The sequence below is a fragment of the Onychomys torridus genome, chromosome 4, assembly GCF_903995425.1.
Source record: "Onychomys torridus chromosome 4, mOncTor1.1, whole genome shotgun sequence".
Classification (NCBI taxonomy): Eukaryota; Metazoa; Chordata; class Mammalia; order Rodentia; family Cricetidae; genus Onychomys; species Onychomys torridus.
Window position 1 is genome coordinate 87,444,075 of NC_050446.1, and position 15,999 is coordinate 87,460,073.

Genomic DNA, 15,999 nt, shown 5'->3' on the forward strand with positions numbered 1-15,999 from the left:
AGAAGTAGATAACAAGCAGCCTGCCACAGCCATACAGTTTGTAAACAATGTAAGTTTCTATGTGCTTTCTTGGTTGGGTCTGAGCGACTATGGGACTGGCGGGTAAGAGAGATTTGTCCTGACTGGGCCAGGCAGGAAAACTCTAACTACAATGAGGGACAGAATCAAATTCAGAGAGCTGCAGGTTTTCATCTGCGTGGTCTCCTCATATTCTAACCTCTGGAGCAAGCCTCACAGCCCCATTGGGAGTTAAACTTAAAATTACATAATGACAATTACCAGTAACTTGCTGGGCAGTCACAGCCAAGTCATTTGATTTCCTGTACCTTCCTCTGTTCCAAGAAAAAATAAGATGAGAATCGTAAGCTGCTCTGTGGGACGAAGAACTAAGAACACACCCAAAACCATACTTCATATGATGACAGTGAAGAAAGTATTGATTTTGTCACATTTAGAGTCATTCACCCCCACGGTGACCTCGGCTCTCCCTCTAAGCTGTGCATATACTAAGCACTCTGCAACAGGGCTCTTTATCAGGGTGCCTGAACCTCACAAGCTTTCTAGATGGCTTTAAAAGGGGTCCACCTACTCTGATCTCCAGGAAGCTGATGACACAAAGCTTAAGAACCACTGCTACGCTAAGTCTTGGCTACAGGTGTTCTCTAATACAGCACCATTGCCCAGCACTGAGGGGAAGATGGCCACAGAATTCAAGAAAAGCAGCTTAGATAAAGACCTGAAGAAAGTCTCGGGTCCCTAACCTAACTCCTTGAGTCACATCTTCAAGTTGCCACAATCTTTCCAAGGGGAATTTCCTCAATTATCAGTGCCTAGACTTTTCTAATAACAATAATGACTAATAACGACAACAACATGGACTGAGGAGGGCACAAAACTAGAAACACCTGCTCTGTCAGCCATTCAATACTGAGGACACCTGTTGGAGGGAAAGCAGAAGGGCCCCGCAGGGCTCTGGGAAGAACAGATAGCTTGCCAGGCGTTCTGTGTAGTGTAAAGATGAACCAGGAGGACGTGGTAGAGCTTCTGGCTTTCAGAAGTATTAGGAGGATGGTGGGTCCTTCCCAATCCCCCAAACAAGACCCAAGACTGAGCCTTGGCCAAGAAACCATGTTTGAAAAAAACAGACAACAGAGTGGGGTGCTGAAAATAAGGAAGCTCTTCAAAGAGGGAGGGAATGTTCCAAAAGATGGACATAAGAGAAGTTGTCATCCACTGTGACCAGGTCAGAAAGAAGCAGGGTGATCACAAAGAAGACACTGCGAGACAAGAATTTCATTCTAATTCTCCAGACCTAGATAGCTCGCATAAAATCACTTAGCACCTACAAAGCATTCTGCTGTTTAAAAATATTATGACATTCACAATCTCGTTTAATTCTTATCTGCCAGAAAATGCTAGTTACATTTTCTTCCATTTTACACAAGAGGAAACTGAGGCTGGGTAGAGAGAATTATGTGAGCTGCTCAAGGTCACGTGGCTGAAATCAGCTCTAAGTAGCAACCAGGTGCTCCTCATCCTCCAAGGTGGTGGTCCACCTTGAAGTGTTAACTCCTCAAGGAGAAGGCTGACATAGCTGCAATGGGACTTCGCCCCCGCTCCCAAATCTGGGATGGAGCATTGCCCTCCAGTGCCAGGAAGGGGACCTGATGACGCGGAGCCACAGACCGGGATTTCCCTATTCTGCAGGGTTCTTGGGAGCCTGGAACAGAAGCAGTAGCTCTCACATACCCGCCGGTGAGTCAAGTAAGGATTAACAGCAGTTGCTAGATAGAGATGTAAAGAAAGAGGAGATGGACAGCACTGGGTGAATTCCCTTCTAAGCGGTCCCAGTACTGCCACCAAGAGCAGGCATCGATTTCTGGACCGAGCTCCCCACTCTCACCCCTGCCCCACTGGCTCTTTTCTTGGTGGTCCCCTAGAGCCCGAGAACAGCTCGAATGAGGAAAGGGAGCGGAAGAAGTGTGGAGGTGACAGGAGGCCGTTCGATCGTAGAGCACCTCTGATCTTGTGGGTCTGAGCAATCACGAGCTAAGCCCAGCTTGAAGTTTGGACATCAAAGGTTTCAGACCAAGTAGCGAGTTGCCCCAAGAGCGAGCTGTCCCGGGTGGGAGAGCTGAGAGTGAGAGGTGACGGCACCAAAAGAGGGGAAAGGCTGGAGAAGGTGCCGCTTCCCACGCAGCCCCTCGCCGCCCGGAGGGTAGGTGGCAGGTCCGCCTCTGCAGCCCGCGAGTGCGGAGAACGCGCCCCGCACCGCGGCGCAGCGCAGCCCCTCCTCGCCGCGCCGCGCTCCTCCCCACCTGCCCGCCGCCTCGCCCGACCGCGGAGACTCACAGTCCGCAGGAACTGGATCTCATCCTCGCCTCCTTCTCCGGTTTCGGCCATGGCTCCCGGGGCGTGAGCGGCGGCGCCCCAGCTTCGGGCGCCTCTGTTTCCCCCAGGCAGCGGCGTGCGCTGACTGCCGCTCTGCCGTTGCTCTTTCTCCTCCTCCTCGTCCTCCTCCTCCCGCTCCTCGCTCAGCCTCGGCTAATCCCCGACCATATAGGGAGCTGGGCTAACACTTGACTGCACTGCAGAGCGCCAATGCCAGGCGAGCAGCCCGCCCACCCCTCTCTCCTCTCGCCCCAGCCAAGTGCGCGGCAGCCGCGGACTCCGCGGACAGCGCAGCGCGGCGCGCGACAGGCGGGTGTGGGGCAGAGCGGGGGACCCGGGCCGGCGCCGTGGAGCCTCCCCCGCACCGCACCGCACCGCACATTTGGTGGAGACGCGCGCCCCGCGGCGACGGGAAGATGGCTCTTACACAAAGGCCAGTTGCTTAGATTCGGTGCCCCCAAATTGGGCACCAGCCCTCTAGATTTGTCCACTTTGCGTGTGTGTGTGTGTGTGTGTGTGTGTGTGTGTGTGTGTGTGAGAGAGAGAGAGAGAGAGAGAGAGAGAGAGAGAGAGAGAGAGAGAGAGAGAGAGAGAGAGAAATTTCCTATTTGCGTTGGAATGCCCATCTCATGGCGTTGACCCATCACCACGCGTGGAAGACTCAGTTTGTGTGTGCCTTGGTTTTTCATACAGCAAGGAGAGAAGGGTGCTGTGACTGTTCATTCATAACAAAGTTTGTAACTCCCTGGGTAGCTCATCTTGCACCTTTAGAGAACCCCTTCACTCTTTTTAAAATTTGATAAGGAGAGAGTACAATAGTCAGAACGCACAAAGGAGGGAGTATAGTTATCAGAATGCACATTACATATGTGTGAAATTGTCGACTAACAAACTCAATAAATGTTTTTAAACACACACACACACACACACACACACACACACACACACACAAATCTGATAAGGACACACTGCACCTCCACTGAATAAAGATGCAGTAGCCACAGGGCGCTTCAGGGGGCTCCCATTCTGTCCTCAATTTGGAAGTTAGATGACATCAGAGTCATTCCTTTGTGTGCCTCCTTACCCTTACTCTTCACTTTAGACTCCCAGCCCTGTGGACTCTGAGGAGAGCAAAGGAGAGGGAGTACATACAACAAGTCCTAGAAGGCTAACACTCACCCAGCCTTGGGTAGGTTTTTTTTTTTTTTTTTTTTTTTAGGATTTAGGAGCAGTCATATTGGTCCTCTGAAGACTCAAGGTGCAGGATGCCCCTTCTGAATGCTGATCAAGGCGTTTCCTGGCAAAAGAAATGTTTAAAAGAAAGAGCCTTGAGAGATGTAGGCAAGTGGCAAGTGGCAACTCTGGGTTTAAACCTAGCAACTTCTCTAAAGCCTGCCTGGGACAAATCATGCCATCTATACATTGTGGTGTTTTACATTTTGGGAGCCACCTGGCCATGCTTACCTCTATGACCTATCTTTGGATAAAGATTCTTCTTATTTCCATCATTGGGAACAAGAGTACATTCTGAACGGCAGAAGGCCTCTTGGATTTCTAAATCCTCAGGAAAGCTATCAGCCACAGTTAGATCTTCAGCAGAACCCGCAGAACAATAAAATGTTCTTGGGATGCTTGAATTGTTGAAAAAGTCAGCAAGGAAGCCAGGGGCATTTGCATGGAGGGGGACTGTGCAACTGACACCATTGCAGCTGGGGGACAGCCTATGGGGACAGAGACAATTTTCACTTTTAGTCCTTTCAGCACGTTGTGCATTTACACACACAGTTTGCTAGGCTCTGAAAATATCACTAACACTATGTTTCTGTAATTATTTAATCCTGCTTACTTGTCACGCAAAAGGGACTCTCAGGTGTGTTTTATCAATTAGATAAACAAAGCTTTAGCATACTCGTGAAAAATGGCCCCTGCCATGTAAATAAGCACCTCGTTTTCTATGCATTGTTATTCATGGTGGCCAGTTATATGTATAGTGTTATAGTGTTAATGGGGCCACAGTTGTGTATTCAATCCCAGAAAGGCTGCTTAGTTTCACTCTATTCGTGAGTTAAGGACCTGGCCCCTTCACTTTGTCCCCAAACCTCATAAATCTTTGTTCATTTAGCAAGAAGGAAGACAGCATTAAATACAGCAACGAAATGATTCTTGAGGACCTAGGAGCTATGAGGCCATATTTGACTTTTTTTCTTTGCCCACATGGACTTATAGTAAACTGAATATAACATTAAACTTCCCTTCAATGCCATTTCAGCATCACCTGCTGTGTTGACTAATCTTGGTTGTCAACTTGACGTACCTGGGTGGAGGGATCCTCAGTTGAGGAATTGCCTCCTTCAGGCTGGCCTGTGGCCAAATCTGTGGGAACATTTTCTTGATTGCTAATTAATGGAGGACAGCCCAGTCCTCTGTGGGAGAGATCACCTTTGAGTGTGTGGTCCTTGTATAAGAAAGCTAGGTAAATAAGTCAGTAAGCATCATTTCTCCATGGTTTCTGCATCAAGTTCCTACATTGGTGTCTAATTAGGGTTACTATTGCTGTGATGAAGCACCATGACCAAAAACAACTTGGGGAAGAAAGGGTTTATTTGGCTTAAGCTTCCACATCACTGTTCATCACTGAAGAAAGTCGCCACAGGAACTCAAACAGAGCAGGAACCTGGAGGCCAGAGCTGTTACAGAGGCCTTGGAGGGGAGCTGCTTACTTGCCCATGGCTCCCTCAGCCTGCTCTCTTGCCAAACCCAGGACCACCAGAGTAGGGGTGGCCCCACCCACAATGGGCCTTTCCCCTCTAATCACTAATTAAGAAAATGCCCTGTAGGCTTGCCTGCAGCCTACTCTTATGGAGTCATTTTCTCAAGTGAGGCTCTCTCCTCTCCTATGACTCTATCTTGTGTCAAGTTGACATAAAACTAGCCAGCACAGTTGGCTCTCACCAATGATGGACTGTAACCTACAAGCTAAAATTAAGCTTTTCCTCCCCAAGTTGCTTTTGGTCATGATGTTTATCACAGTAACAGAGATCACACTAGAAACATCCCCTAACTTTAGACATCATCTATTTGCTGAAGTGCATTTCTTGAGCTAATTACGCTCATGCTTTGATCTGTACTGACTCAGGTTCCACTTAGAGAAAGGATAAAGGCAATAATTTCAAGAACTGTAGAGTTGAGGAAGCTGACTCTGCTAGCACTGTTATTTTTAATATGTCATCATATAGATTAATCCTATCCATATATTGACTGAATATTTATTTTTCCATCAGCCAAGGGAAAAGAAAACTTTCTGTGTTTTTCACTTGGGTATTTAAGTCATGAATCTCTTCTACATGTGATAGGACAAAAGGTATTTCTACTGTGGTGGTGGATTTCCATTGTGCACGTAACTGGATTTAGAACCTACAGGAAAACATTCTTCTGGGTCTGTCTATGAGGGAGTTTCCAGAAAGGTTTAACAGAGGAGGAAAGACCTGCCCTGAATTCAGGTACCACTATAGCATGGTCTGGGGGCAGACTAAACAAAAGGAGAAAGTGAACTGAGCATGAGTTTCCCCTGCCACCACCCCAAGTGTGAGTGTGTGTGTGTGTACACATGTGCACCTCTCTGTCTGTCTTGTCTGTGCATACAATATGAACAGGAACCTCAAGTTTCCGCCACGTCTCCCCCACCCCACTGTGATAGACAGCGCCCTCAAACTGGGAGACAAAATGAACTCTGTCTTCTTGACACTGCTCTGCCAGGCATTTGTCACGGCAATGAGACAAGTAACTAGTTCAGCCACCTGTAACTCATGAGCAAAAGTAACAGGAAAGCACACCACTTTTGATATCAATAGGAAGGATGGGAAACACATTTTACCAACGTCTTTTAATGTTTGGAAGTGATTATTATTCATTTCTAGAACATCTACAATAAACAGCCAAGTTGGTGTCTATCTTTGCTCTACTGACTTCAGGAGCAACTGCAAGATTCACTTCTTTGGAAGGGGATAGGTGTGTGAAAAATGCATTTCTTCTTCTAGTGATAACTCTTTCTCTCTCAGAAAAGCTACAGATACCTACATGCTTAACACAGGCAAGGATCCACAATCACACATATCTGCCTGAAGCTGAACACATGGAATTCCCCCCTTTTCTTTCTCTGTCTTCTTCCTCTCCCCTTCCCCCTGCTTCTTTTTCTTTTGCAATATCTTAAGATTGAAGGACTACATTATAAGGTCAGAGTTAATATACCATTCTGGTGCAACACTCCTAAGACAATCAAAGAAAGGACTCTGTTCTCTGGGACACCCTGTGTTCACAGCAGAGATGGAAGTGAGCTGAGCATGCCTACAAAGGCTTTCTCCGTGCGCCATCCATAGAACTTCTTTACCCTCAGGAACCTCCAGCTATGACAAGTTGCTAAAGCAACAGTTGAAGCTGCTATCACCATCAAGGTTTGTATACATTTGCTTCTGGGTCAGCCTGAATTTAACAAGAACTCAAGCTGTTATGCATTATATCCACATTGACGTTGATAAGATGAGGGTTTGAGGCCCAAGTTAAACTGTGCCATTTAAGGATTGAATGACTGAGCAGAGAGATTTGAATTCTTAGGATCTGCTTCATCTTCTGGGAAATGGGGGTGAATATACCTACTTCTTGGGGTTCCTGTAAGCAGAATTAAATGACTTGGTGGTTATAAAATGCTGTGCAGCACCACGTGCAAGTGCTCACTATAGGGGCTGGATAGATGGTTCAGCTGTATCACCTGAGTTTGCAACCCAGCATTCACATCAGGTGCCTCACAACTGCCTTTAACTACAGGCCTAGGGCTTCCAATGCCTCCAGCCTCTGTGGGTACCAACACTCATGTGCACATACCCTCCCGCCAACATAAACACTAAAAAATTCATTTTAAAAATCTTTTTTAGTGTGTTCCATATAAAAATCCTGAGATATGGCTTGCAGGTCTGTCTCTACCTCTCTCCTGTGCTGTGGTTTCCACTGCCTGCCTTTCAGCTATGTCTGTGTTCCTGCATTTTTTTTAAGTTCTCTTGGCATTTGATTTTAATGAGTTTTTACTCATATAGAAAGAACTACTGGCTTCTGAAAATGAGTTCCAGTCACAATAAGCAAAATATCTTGGGCAGAGCTCATATACTACAAGTTAATGGTGAATATCAATACTGTTTTTTCTGTTTGTTTCTAGGAGGGTTTTTCTGAGCTGTATTATGCCTTTACCTTTAATGAGAAATGTCTTCTGTTGCTATGGCATATTGAAATGTATGGCTTCCTCCAGGAGGTGGAATTGTCAGTACCCATCTTCTCCATTCAGGTTTCCCCCTGGGCTTGATGGGATGGAACCCCAGTGCCTCATGGAACTATACTTAATCCTGTAAGTCTCACACTAACCTGGATGCATTTGATTTTTACTTTATACATTTTAATTCTTCCCACAACTCTGTGGCACAGATATATTAAAGCTGCTGCCATCAACAATCCGCCCTGACTCACCACAGCTTGAACAGTTACTGCTGAAATAGGATGATACACAGTGGGAAGGGAGACTGGTAGGGTTTTATGTCATCTATTTCAGGTGTCAGGGCAAGACCCACATTTCAGTAGACAAAAATGTAGGTAAATGACTTTGATTCTGATCCTAGGGTAGTTTTTTTATGCCAACCTCTGGGTTCGACCTGTCCCTACACCATGTTCTCAACAGCTCTCATTTCCAACTTATTTGAGCTGGCAGAATTTCCTTTAAAATAGCTCACGCAATTTAACAAAGCAAACCTTCCTTCTCTCTGCATGACAAGGATGCATAATTTTCTGTTGGTATTCAGAGTGCTGGTGTCTTGGGATGCAAGTTATGCTTTGAAATTTCCTTCTCAATATGTCACCAGTACTGCCAGCAGGCATGGCAGAATGTTGCTGGACTCTACATGAGAGCCTTGCAGGGCTGCTGAGTGGCTCCTGTTGCTCTGGTCTAAGTTCGAAATAAGAGTCAGATATTTTGTATTATTATCCACTGCATACATACAACCTAGAAGTTGGACAGACAGAACCATTGTTGTCCAGTGCATCTACAGACCAGTAAAAAATGTATCTCATGGGTTTGTAAGCTTTTTATGTTGCCATTAAGCACACTGAAATCTCACGGGTGATGGCTGTTTTCATTGTACAAAAAAGTATGTTGTTTTAACCTAAAACAGGAGAAAAGACAAATATGACCTACAATAACTCACTCTATCCTCCCTTTATTTCTCTAATTGCATGAATATACTTACACACACACACACACACACACACACACACACACACACTTCTTTATCAGGGATCAATACTAATTTTGGGAACCCTGATAAAAAGTCAACTCCCTAGCTGTGGAGTTGGCTCAGTGGATAAAGGTACATGCCACCAAGCATGACAACTTAATTTAATCCCCAGAACCCATGTCATGGAAGGAAATAACCAACTCCTGCAAGGTGTCCTCTAACCACCCTCCCTAACACACATGCCACAGCATAAGTATGCCCATACAAACTAAATTAGTTTTAAGTTAAAAGAAAAATGAGTTCTGCCATTGCTAGGTAAACTGCATTGATAAAAGACTAGATTGCATTGATAAAAGTTGGGACTAGGGCACCAGTCTCCAAGTTCTTTGTTTAGTATTTATTTTCCATGTTTCTTTGTAACTGAACTTAGGGTAATATCACTGTGTGCATAAGATCTTTGAGAGCATATTTAATTTCAAATAAAATCAGTTCATCCTAAGTAAAGTTGTAGTGTTAAGTGAATTTACTAAGCTCAAAATCTTTGAAGTACATAATAAGTATGCTGAAATTCTCTCTGTGGTTAGCTAGAGCCTGTCACCTAAGAAGCTATTTGCTGCTTTTTAAAACTAATACAAATAACAAAAGGAAAGAGAGAAACAAAGACCAGGTTGAAGTTAATCTTAAGGACTCTTAGCTTAAATACTTGTTACTCACAAAACAGTATACTCACAAATGATGAGGACTGGTGGAGTCACATTTTTAGGTATACTAGTACAGCCTTCACAAAAGCAAAGCATAGATTTATTAAATTATATGACTCACACACCTTTTTACATGTTTTCTGGGTCCTTTTAGTTTATACCTCAGCATTATGGTCTATGACTTCATATTATGAGATGTCAGAAGTGCATTACATCAGTTCCTTTCTCCGTCACCACTGTGTTGTTTGGTCTTGTTAATCAGTATTTTCTGAAACAACTTCTCTGACACTATCCTGGTTCACCTCCTTCAATGGGCTGTTCCTTCTCTGTCCCTTCTGCTGACCTCATTTCCTCCTCACATGAGAAATGAGCAGCTCAGGATCCCTTCCTGCACCCACTTCATCTCCAAACACTGGATTTGTGTCCCTTCATCAGCCATTGTTACTGTGTTCACATGTTTATTGTCCAATTAATTTCTGATTTATCTTGCTAGCTTCAAGCCAGATACCTCAAGCCATTTCTTATGTACCACTCACTGGTTCTTCAAAAACAGAGTGTTGAAGACAGAATTTAAATCATCCTTTTCTATGTACAACCAGGCTTTTCCTGCCTCCCAACATCTCTTTACCTGTTACGATCCTTGGAGCACAATGATTGGAACCAAGGCTGTGGCTCCCCTGCTTTGTGGGCACAGGAACCAGAAGAACCAACATTATTCAGGAACTATAGCAGGACTCCCCACTCACCCTTATCATGTTGCCCCTGCTCTGGCTCCCATCATGCAATTGGAGTGAAAGAAGCAAAACTCCCACCTCTAATAAAGGGTCACCTTTGAGTGACAAACCAAGATCATCTGGATTTGAAACATTTAAAACTAAAGCAAGATTCGGGACTTAATGAGAGAAAAATAGCTTTGCTAAGGGATTTGGAGGACATTGTGATTTTTATCCAAAGGGCAAACTCTCTAACTGGATCAGCAGATTTCCAAGTTCCTTCGTTTGAGAACATTACACTTTGGATCTCAGCACCAATAATTACTAGTTTTGTAGACTTGGGTGAGATACATAACCTTTCCTTTCTTTGGTTTTCTTATTTACAAAGGGAAAGGAAACTTTCAGAAATGTTCAGGCAGCGCTCAGAGAACGGAAAGAGTCAGTGGTAGTGAAGTCCTCAGCAGAGTCTGGTGATGATGAGCAGATATCTTAGGTTGCCCTGTGGTTTCTCAAAAAGCAGACCCAAGGAAAGGGTTTGCAAGGTGATCCCAGAGCGTGTGAAAGGAAGGAAATAAAGGAAGAAACTAAGTTAGTAACCCAGCTATAGGTATGAGGAGCAGAACCTAATCTTTCTGTGACTAATGACAAATATGCCTCTCAAAACCACCCACAGGAAGACAAGGAGGCCAGGTTATTTATAAAGTCCTTCTGGTCAGCCCATGGGTGAAAGCTGCTCCCAGGTGTGTTAATTCTCCAGCACATCCAGGTTGCTCCAGCTGACAGAACAAGCCACTGAGCAATTGGAAATTGGGCCGGAAAGTACCCTATGATGGTGAGGTCCTCAGAAACTCGATGTGAATAAATATATCGTGGTCCTCATTGCCACTGACATCCAAAGACAAGACATGAGAGCAGGATCTCAAAATGAAAGCAGTGGAGAAATGAACCCAGTAGGGGGCAATGAACAGAACTTTTCATGGAGAACTTGGTCCTCTCATCCCAGATGATACCCTGAGTCTCCTTAACAAAAATCCCAGGAATCTAGGAAAGAATCTGTGGCACACAATTCATGGAATCAACTATTTAGTAATTTGAAGAAAAAAAATCAGTTTCTGCTTTGAGAAATTGAAACTTAGAGGAGGCAGCAATACATTGACGGAGCTTACGAACTTCCCGGATTCATTTGCTGTTTGTTAATGCTGAGAGTCTGGGGGCTGGGGCTGAGGCTTACTACAATCTATCAGTATCCCAGAATATGCCAAGTGCTTTACTCCAGAGATAACACTACCCATTCTAAACTACCTCCTCCAGAGCCAGCCAGGGCTCTTAATCTCCCTACCCCTATCCTGACTTCCCACACTAAACTTTGCTTCTCATAGCATAACAACTATCAGCAATCTTGCAAGGTAGGCATTTTACCTCATTTTACAGATAAGAGTGAAAGTTAAGGAGCAGCTATAAGGTTTCTCAGCTAACATGGGATTGGCATATTGTCTGATTTCAAAGGAAAATCAAATCAGTATGATGTTATCTCCAGTTCAAAGAGACAAAAGGAATTCTTTGAAATTATTTAGAAACAAAGATAGTCAAATTATATCCTGCAAATTGATATAAAGCACTTACATATTATAGACAATTTGGTATTCCTCATTTCAACTCAGCTGTGGAGACCGTCTCTCTGGCTAACCGTCTTACAGTAGCTACTACAAGACTTTGGAAAGCAATTGAAAACGGACAAGAAAGAATAGATTGAGACACACTTGAGTGACAGCTTCCTTGCCTTGGTCAACAGATGTTCCACCTTTGTTTTTCTTGGATCTCTAGGAGTGGAAGAATTTCTTGAGATCTGGGTTCAGCCCCATATTTACAAAACCAGGAGTAGTATCCAGCTAGTACTTAACATCCCATCTGTTGCTTCGGGCAGTATTTTTGAAAATCAAAATACTTATTACCTGAAGCTTTTCTTTTGCTATACCAGATGCACTGGGGAAACCATCACTCAAGCATTCACTCCCTCCTCATAAGAGAGCTTGGAGAAGTAGTGATAGAAGAGTATCTGCCTCGGTTTGTGACCTAGAAAAGAGAGATGAGTGACAATGACCTTTCGGCTTGCTCTTTGCATGTTGCATACTCCTTCCCACACACCCCTTGCCTCCAACCCAACAAAAAGTCATAGAAGGAGCGGTTCTGTAATATTCTAGGTTAACCAGGCTAGGTAGAAGCAGCTTTCACTCAGTGTTCCAAGCCAATCCTTTCCACACTTTTAGCAAACAATTCTATAACCAAGAACTAAATATCCTTGGGGAAGAAATCATTTCATGATGAGAAGAACCAAATGGAAGATGTCTGTGTAGTTTATATCTCACATAGCTGAGAAATCTTCTTTATTGTTCCAAGATCAGAAGAGCACTGGGATCTCAGAGTAACTATGTCTAAGGACATTCCATTTTTTTATTTTGATCAGAGATATTTAAAGCTTAGGAAGTTAAGACTGAAAATTGAATGTTGGCGATGTAAGATGCAACATTGTTATTAATAATCCATCAGTATAATGTGCTTTCTCTAGAAAGAGCTCCAGTGATCTTTCTCTGAACTTTCAGTGGTCGTGATATGGTCCATGGCAGTACTGAGAAGCTAACATTGGCTGTATGTATGTTTATTGTGTGTCAGGTACTGTTCTGGTTTTGAACATGCATCAAACTCTTTAAAGTACAGAAGCCCTGTGTTGTCATCATTGTTGCGGTCCAGTTTTACAAATGAGCTGTCTGAGGCATAGCATCCAATTTCCTTTTTACCTTCAACTCTGTGACAGGTGGGTCTCCCTGTAGAGCAACTTACAGCTGAGAAGTTTGTTTCACTAACAAGTGAGAAGGTTCAGATAAGTCAAGAGTGCTAACAATACAGTCACAAGCTTAAATTAAAAATGAATACTCATTGTCCTGCTGTGTTCTACTCATTAGGGGCTCATCATTAGGCACAGCACCCCCCATTAAAGGGAGGAGATACACAAAAGGCATGAGAAATACCAGCAGGTAGAGATCACTGGAGACCATCTCAAAGGTTGCCTCCTACTCAGTGTAACTTTGAGGGTAAGGACTTGATCCAGAGAGAGAGGGGAGCACACATCTTCTCTGTAACAAATATGAAAGAGTCCAAGTTATCCAACAAAGAACACAGGGATAGGAAGTTCTGGTCCAGAGACCTGCTCATTGGAGTTAATAATTTAGGTCAATTAAGCCTGCCTGGCAAAGTCAGATAAGTTCTCCTTCCCACACTAAAGATAAGGAAAAAGAAAGAGTTGTAAATAATGTTTATTTCTCTAACTCCTGCTATAAAGGCAATGTTAAGGGTGATTTACCCTATGGACTGTGATCTTTCTCTCTGCCACTCTTCTATCAGCCTTATAATTATGCATGTCTCCCTGTGGCAGTTTCTCTGCTTCCATCCTATGTTTCTCCTCTATTTCCTTTGCATATAACCAGCTTTTTCTTTTTATCTTCTCCTTGCTCTGTATTTTTCTAGTTAGTCCCTAGGCTTGAAAATAATTTTATTTATACAAATTTGTAGAAAGGAACTTATTCAAGCAAAATGGTGAGCAGGGGTCAGTTTTATGCTTCTCTGGTGGTCTTGGAGGCATTTTGTAGTTTTCATTAATATTTACAGTTACATTATGGAAAGGAGATGAGCCAGGTTTTCTGTGGGGACCTGGTCCAATGAGTTGAAACCTAGTGGAAGATGAATCATGTACATTGCAACTGCTGCCTTAGTTTCCTGTTTGTTCTTCCTGACAGTTTACCCAGCAGGCATAAGAATTTGACCTTCCTCACAACTGCTGTGTTTGCTCCTTGAAGTAGCCTTCTGCGTCCTGCATATGTGTACACAACCCTGAGAACTTACTGCTTCTTGTATCTATTAGAATCCTGAAGGACCGGAATATCCAATAATTTTGTCACTGGTCCTCACCATGTTTCAAAGGGAAAGATGTTTTCATTTGAAAAATAAGAATTAAATAACACAGAAGAAAACCTCATCCCCGCCCCTGTGAGAATTCCAGGAATTTCTCGAGTTTATGCCCTGCTGTGTTCCTCTACTTCAGGGTGAATTGATCATTGATAATATCCTCCTCAGATACTTCTGACTGTTTGAACCATCAACACTTGTCTCTCTTGCTCTCTTTCTCCATCTTCTTAGGGAACCACTGGCTAATACATGATTTTATATACCATAGTTATTTCCTTGTCTCTGCAGTGGAGTCTTGTGAATTTATGTCTCTTCATATAAAGGATGGCTAATAGGAACGTCCAATGTCTTAAGCCAAAAATTACAGTAGTGATGAGGTCCTCAGGGAAAGTCAAGTACTTTTGGACTTCTTGAAGCCCATTGTTCTGGTAGGGGTCTGATTACACAGGGAATTTCTGTACATTTTCCAAGATAAGCCATAGGCAGACATTAATCCATACAAGCTGCCATACCAGAACCCCAAGAAGATGTGGATGAGAATCAACAACAACAAAAGGTTTGTTTGAAAATACCATAATGAAACCTATATTGTGTTTGCTAATCCAAATGTTTTAAGAAAAAACTAAAAAATCTCCAAGTATGTGAGAACATTGAGGTGTCCCTAACATTTGAAAGTTGGAAAGATGGTTCACCAAACCTGGAGCCCTGAATTTAATCCTTGGAACCCACACAGTGGAAGTAGAGAGCCAAGTCCTTTAAGTTAGCCTCTGACTTACACACATGTGCCATGTTTGTACATGCATGTACACACATGCACATCTGCATACATGCACACATACACACTAAACAAATAAATAAATGTTAGACATTTGAAAATGTGCAACAGTGCCATTTCTCACTAATGGAGGGAATAATGCAGTTAAGTTTAAATAAAATGCCATATGGAATTATTCTGTTACTGTTACTTGAAAGTTAATATTTTTAAATTATCCTTTTTTATTTCTAATATCATAGATATTATCAAGTACAGTTTTCACAAAAACCTGTTTAAAGATCTAAGGGATCATAGGACCAATGGCTTGACAAACCAGTTCCAGATATCACTCTGCTCTGCTCTTGCTGCAGCAGGAAGCAAGGTGTGTTGGGTTTGACGGGTAGACATCAAGAATGACCAGCCGGCCTTGGGGATTAGGAATCATGTAAAGTGGTCATAAAACCTTGAGTCCTGTTTTTTGTTTGTTTGTTTGTTTGTTTGTTTTTGTTGTTGTTTTCTTGCTGAAGTTCAATTGCAAATTAAGGTCATCTTTCATATTTCTTCTTTATCTTCTAAAGCCCAGCAGGGCCTTGAGCCTATAATACACAGTGTGAAAGTATGTGTGGATATTGCTGGCCATTCACCTGTACAAAGTGTATTCAATTAGAACTTGACCTATAGCTGGAACTGTTTCTGAGGCCAGGCTAAGCTCTCTGCAAGCCTAGCAGGTGGGGCATAGAGCTTTTCCTTGGCCTGTGAAGCTGCAGAGTTCATAGATGCTACACTTTTCCCTGTTACCACACTTGTTTTTAAAGCATAGACGCTTAAAGTATACATTTGTGATTGGCAACAGAGGCAAAAATCACACCACTGTACATGTATGTGCCCTAGTTCAGTGTACTATGTAAGCCTAGTCTAGAATGTCATTTCAAATGCTAACTCAGAACTGGTCTCATGGCTTTTCCAGCTGTGAGAACTTGAGCAAATTTCTTATACTCTCCCAGCCTCAGTTTCTCCATCTGTAAAATGGAAATAATAACAATGATGAAAATGATACCTGCAAATGCTGTGGTGAAAATTAACAACAACAACAAAAGTCTAAACATGATTAGCACAAGTGTGTGGCGCAGTGAAAGGCCTGAAAATACGTTCATTACAGCTACTAGTGAATGCCTAGAACTTACGTGTGTCAGAAAGAATAGGCAAGC

General features: G+C 43.3%; 1 protein-coding gene across 1 annotated transcript in view; it reads right to left on the reverse strand.

Moving 5' to 3' along the window:
- Positions 1–2,669, reverse strand: part of Ryr3 (ryanodine receptor 3) — a 521,956-nt gene extending 519,287 nt beyond the window's left edge. Inside the window, 1 exon segment of the mRNA XM_036183838.1 lies at positions 2,353–2,669. Within this exon segment, the coding sequence (XP_036039731.1) occupies positions 2,353–2,403 (51 nt within the window). The 5' untranslated portion in view covers positions 2,404–2,669.
- Between the last annotated feature and the right edge of the window lie 13,330 nt (positions 2,670–15,999).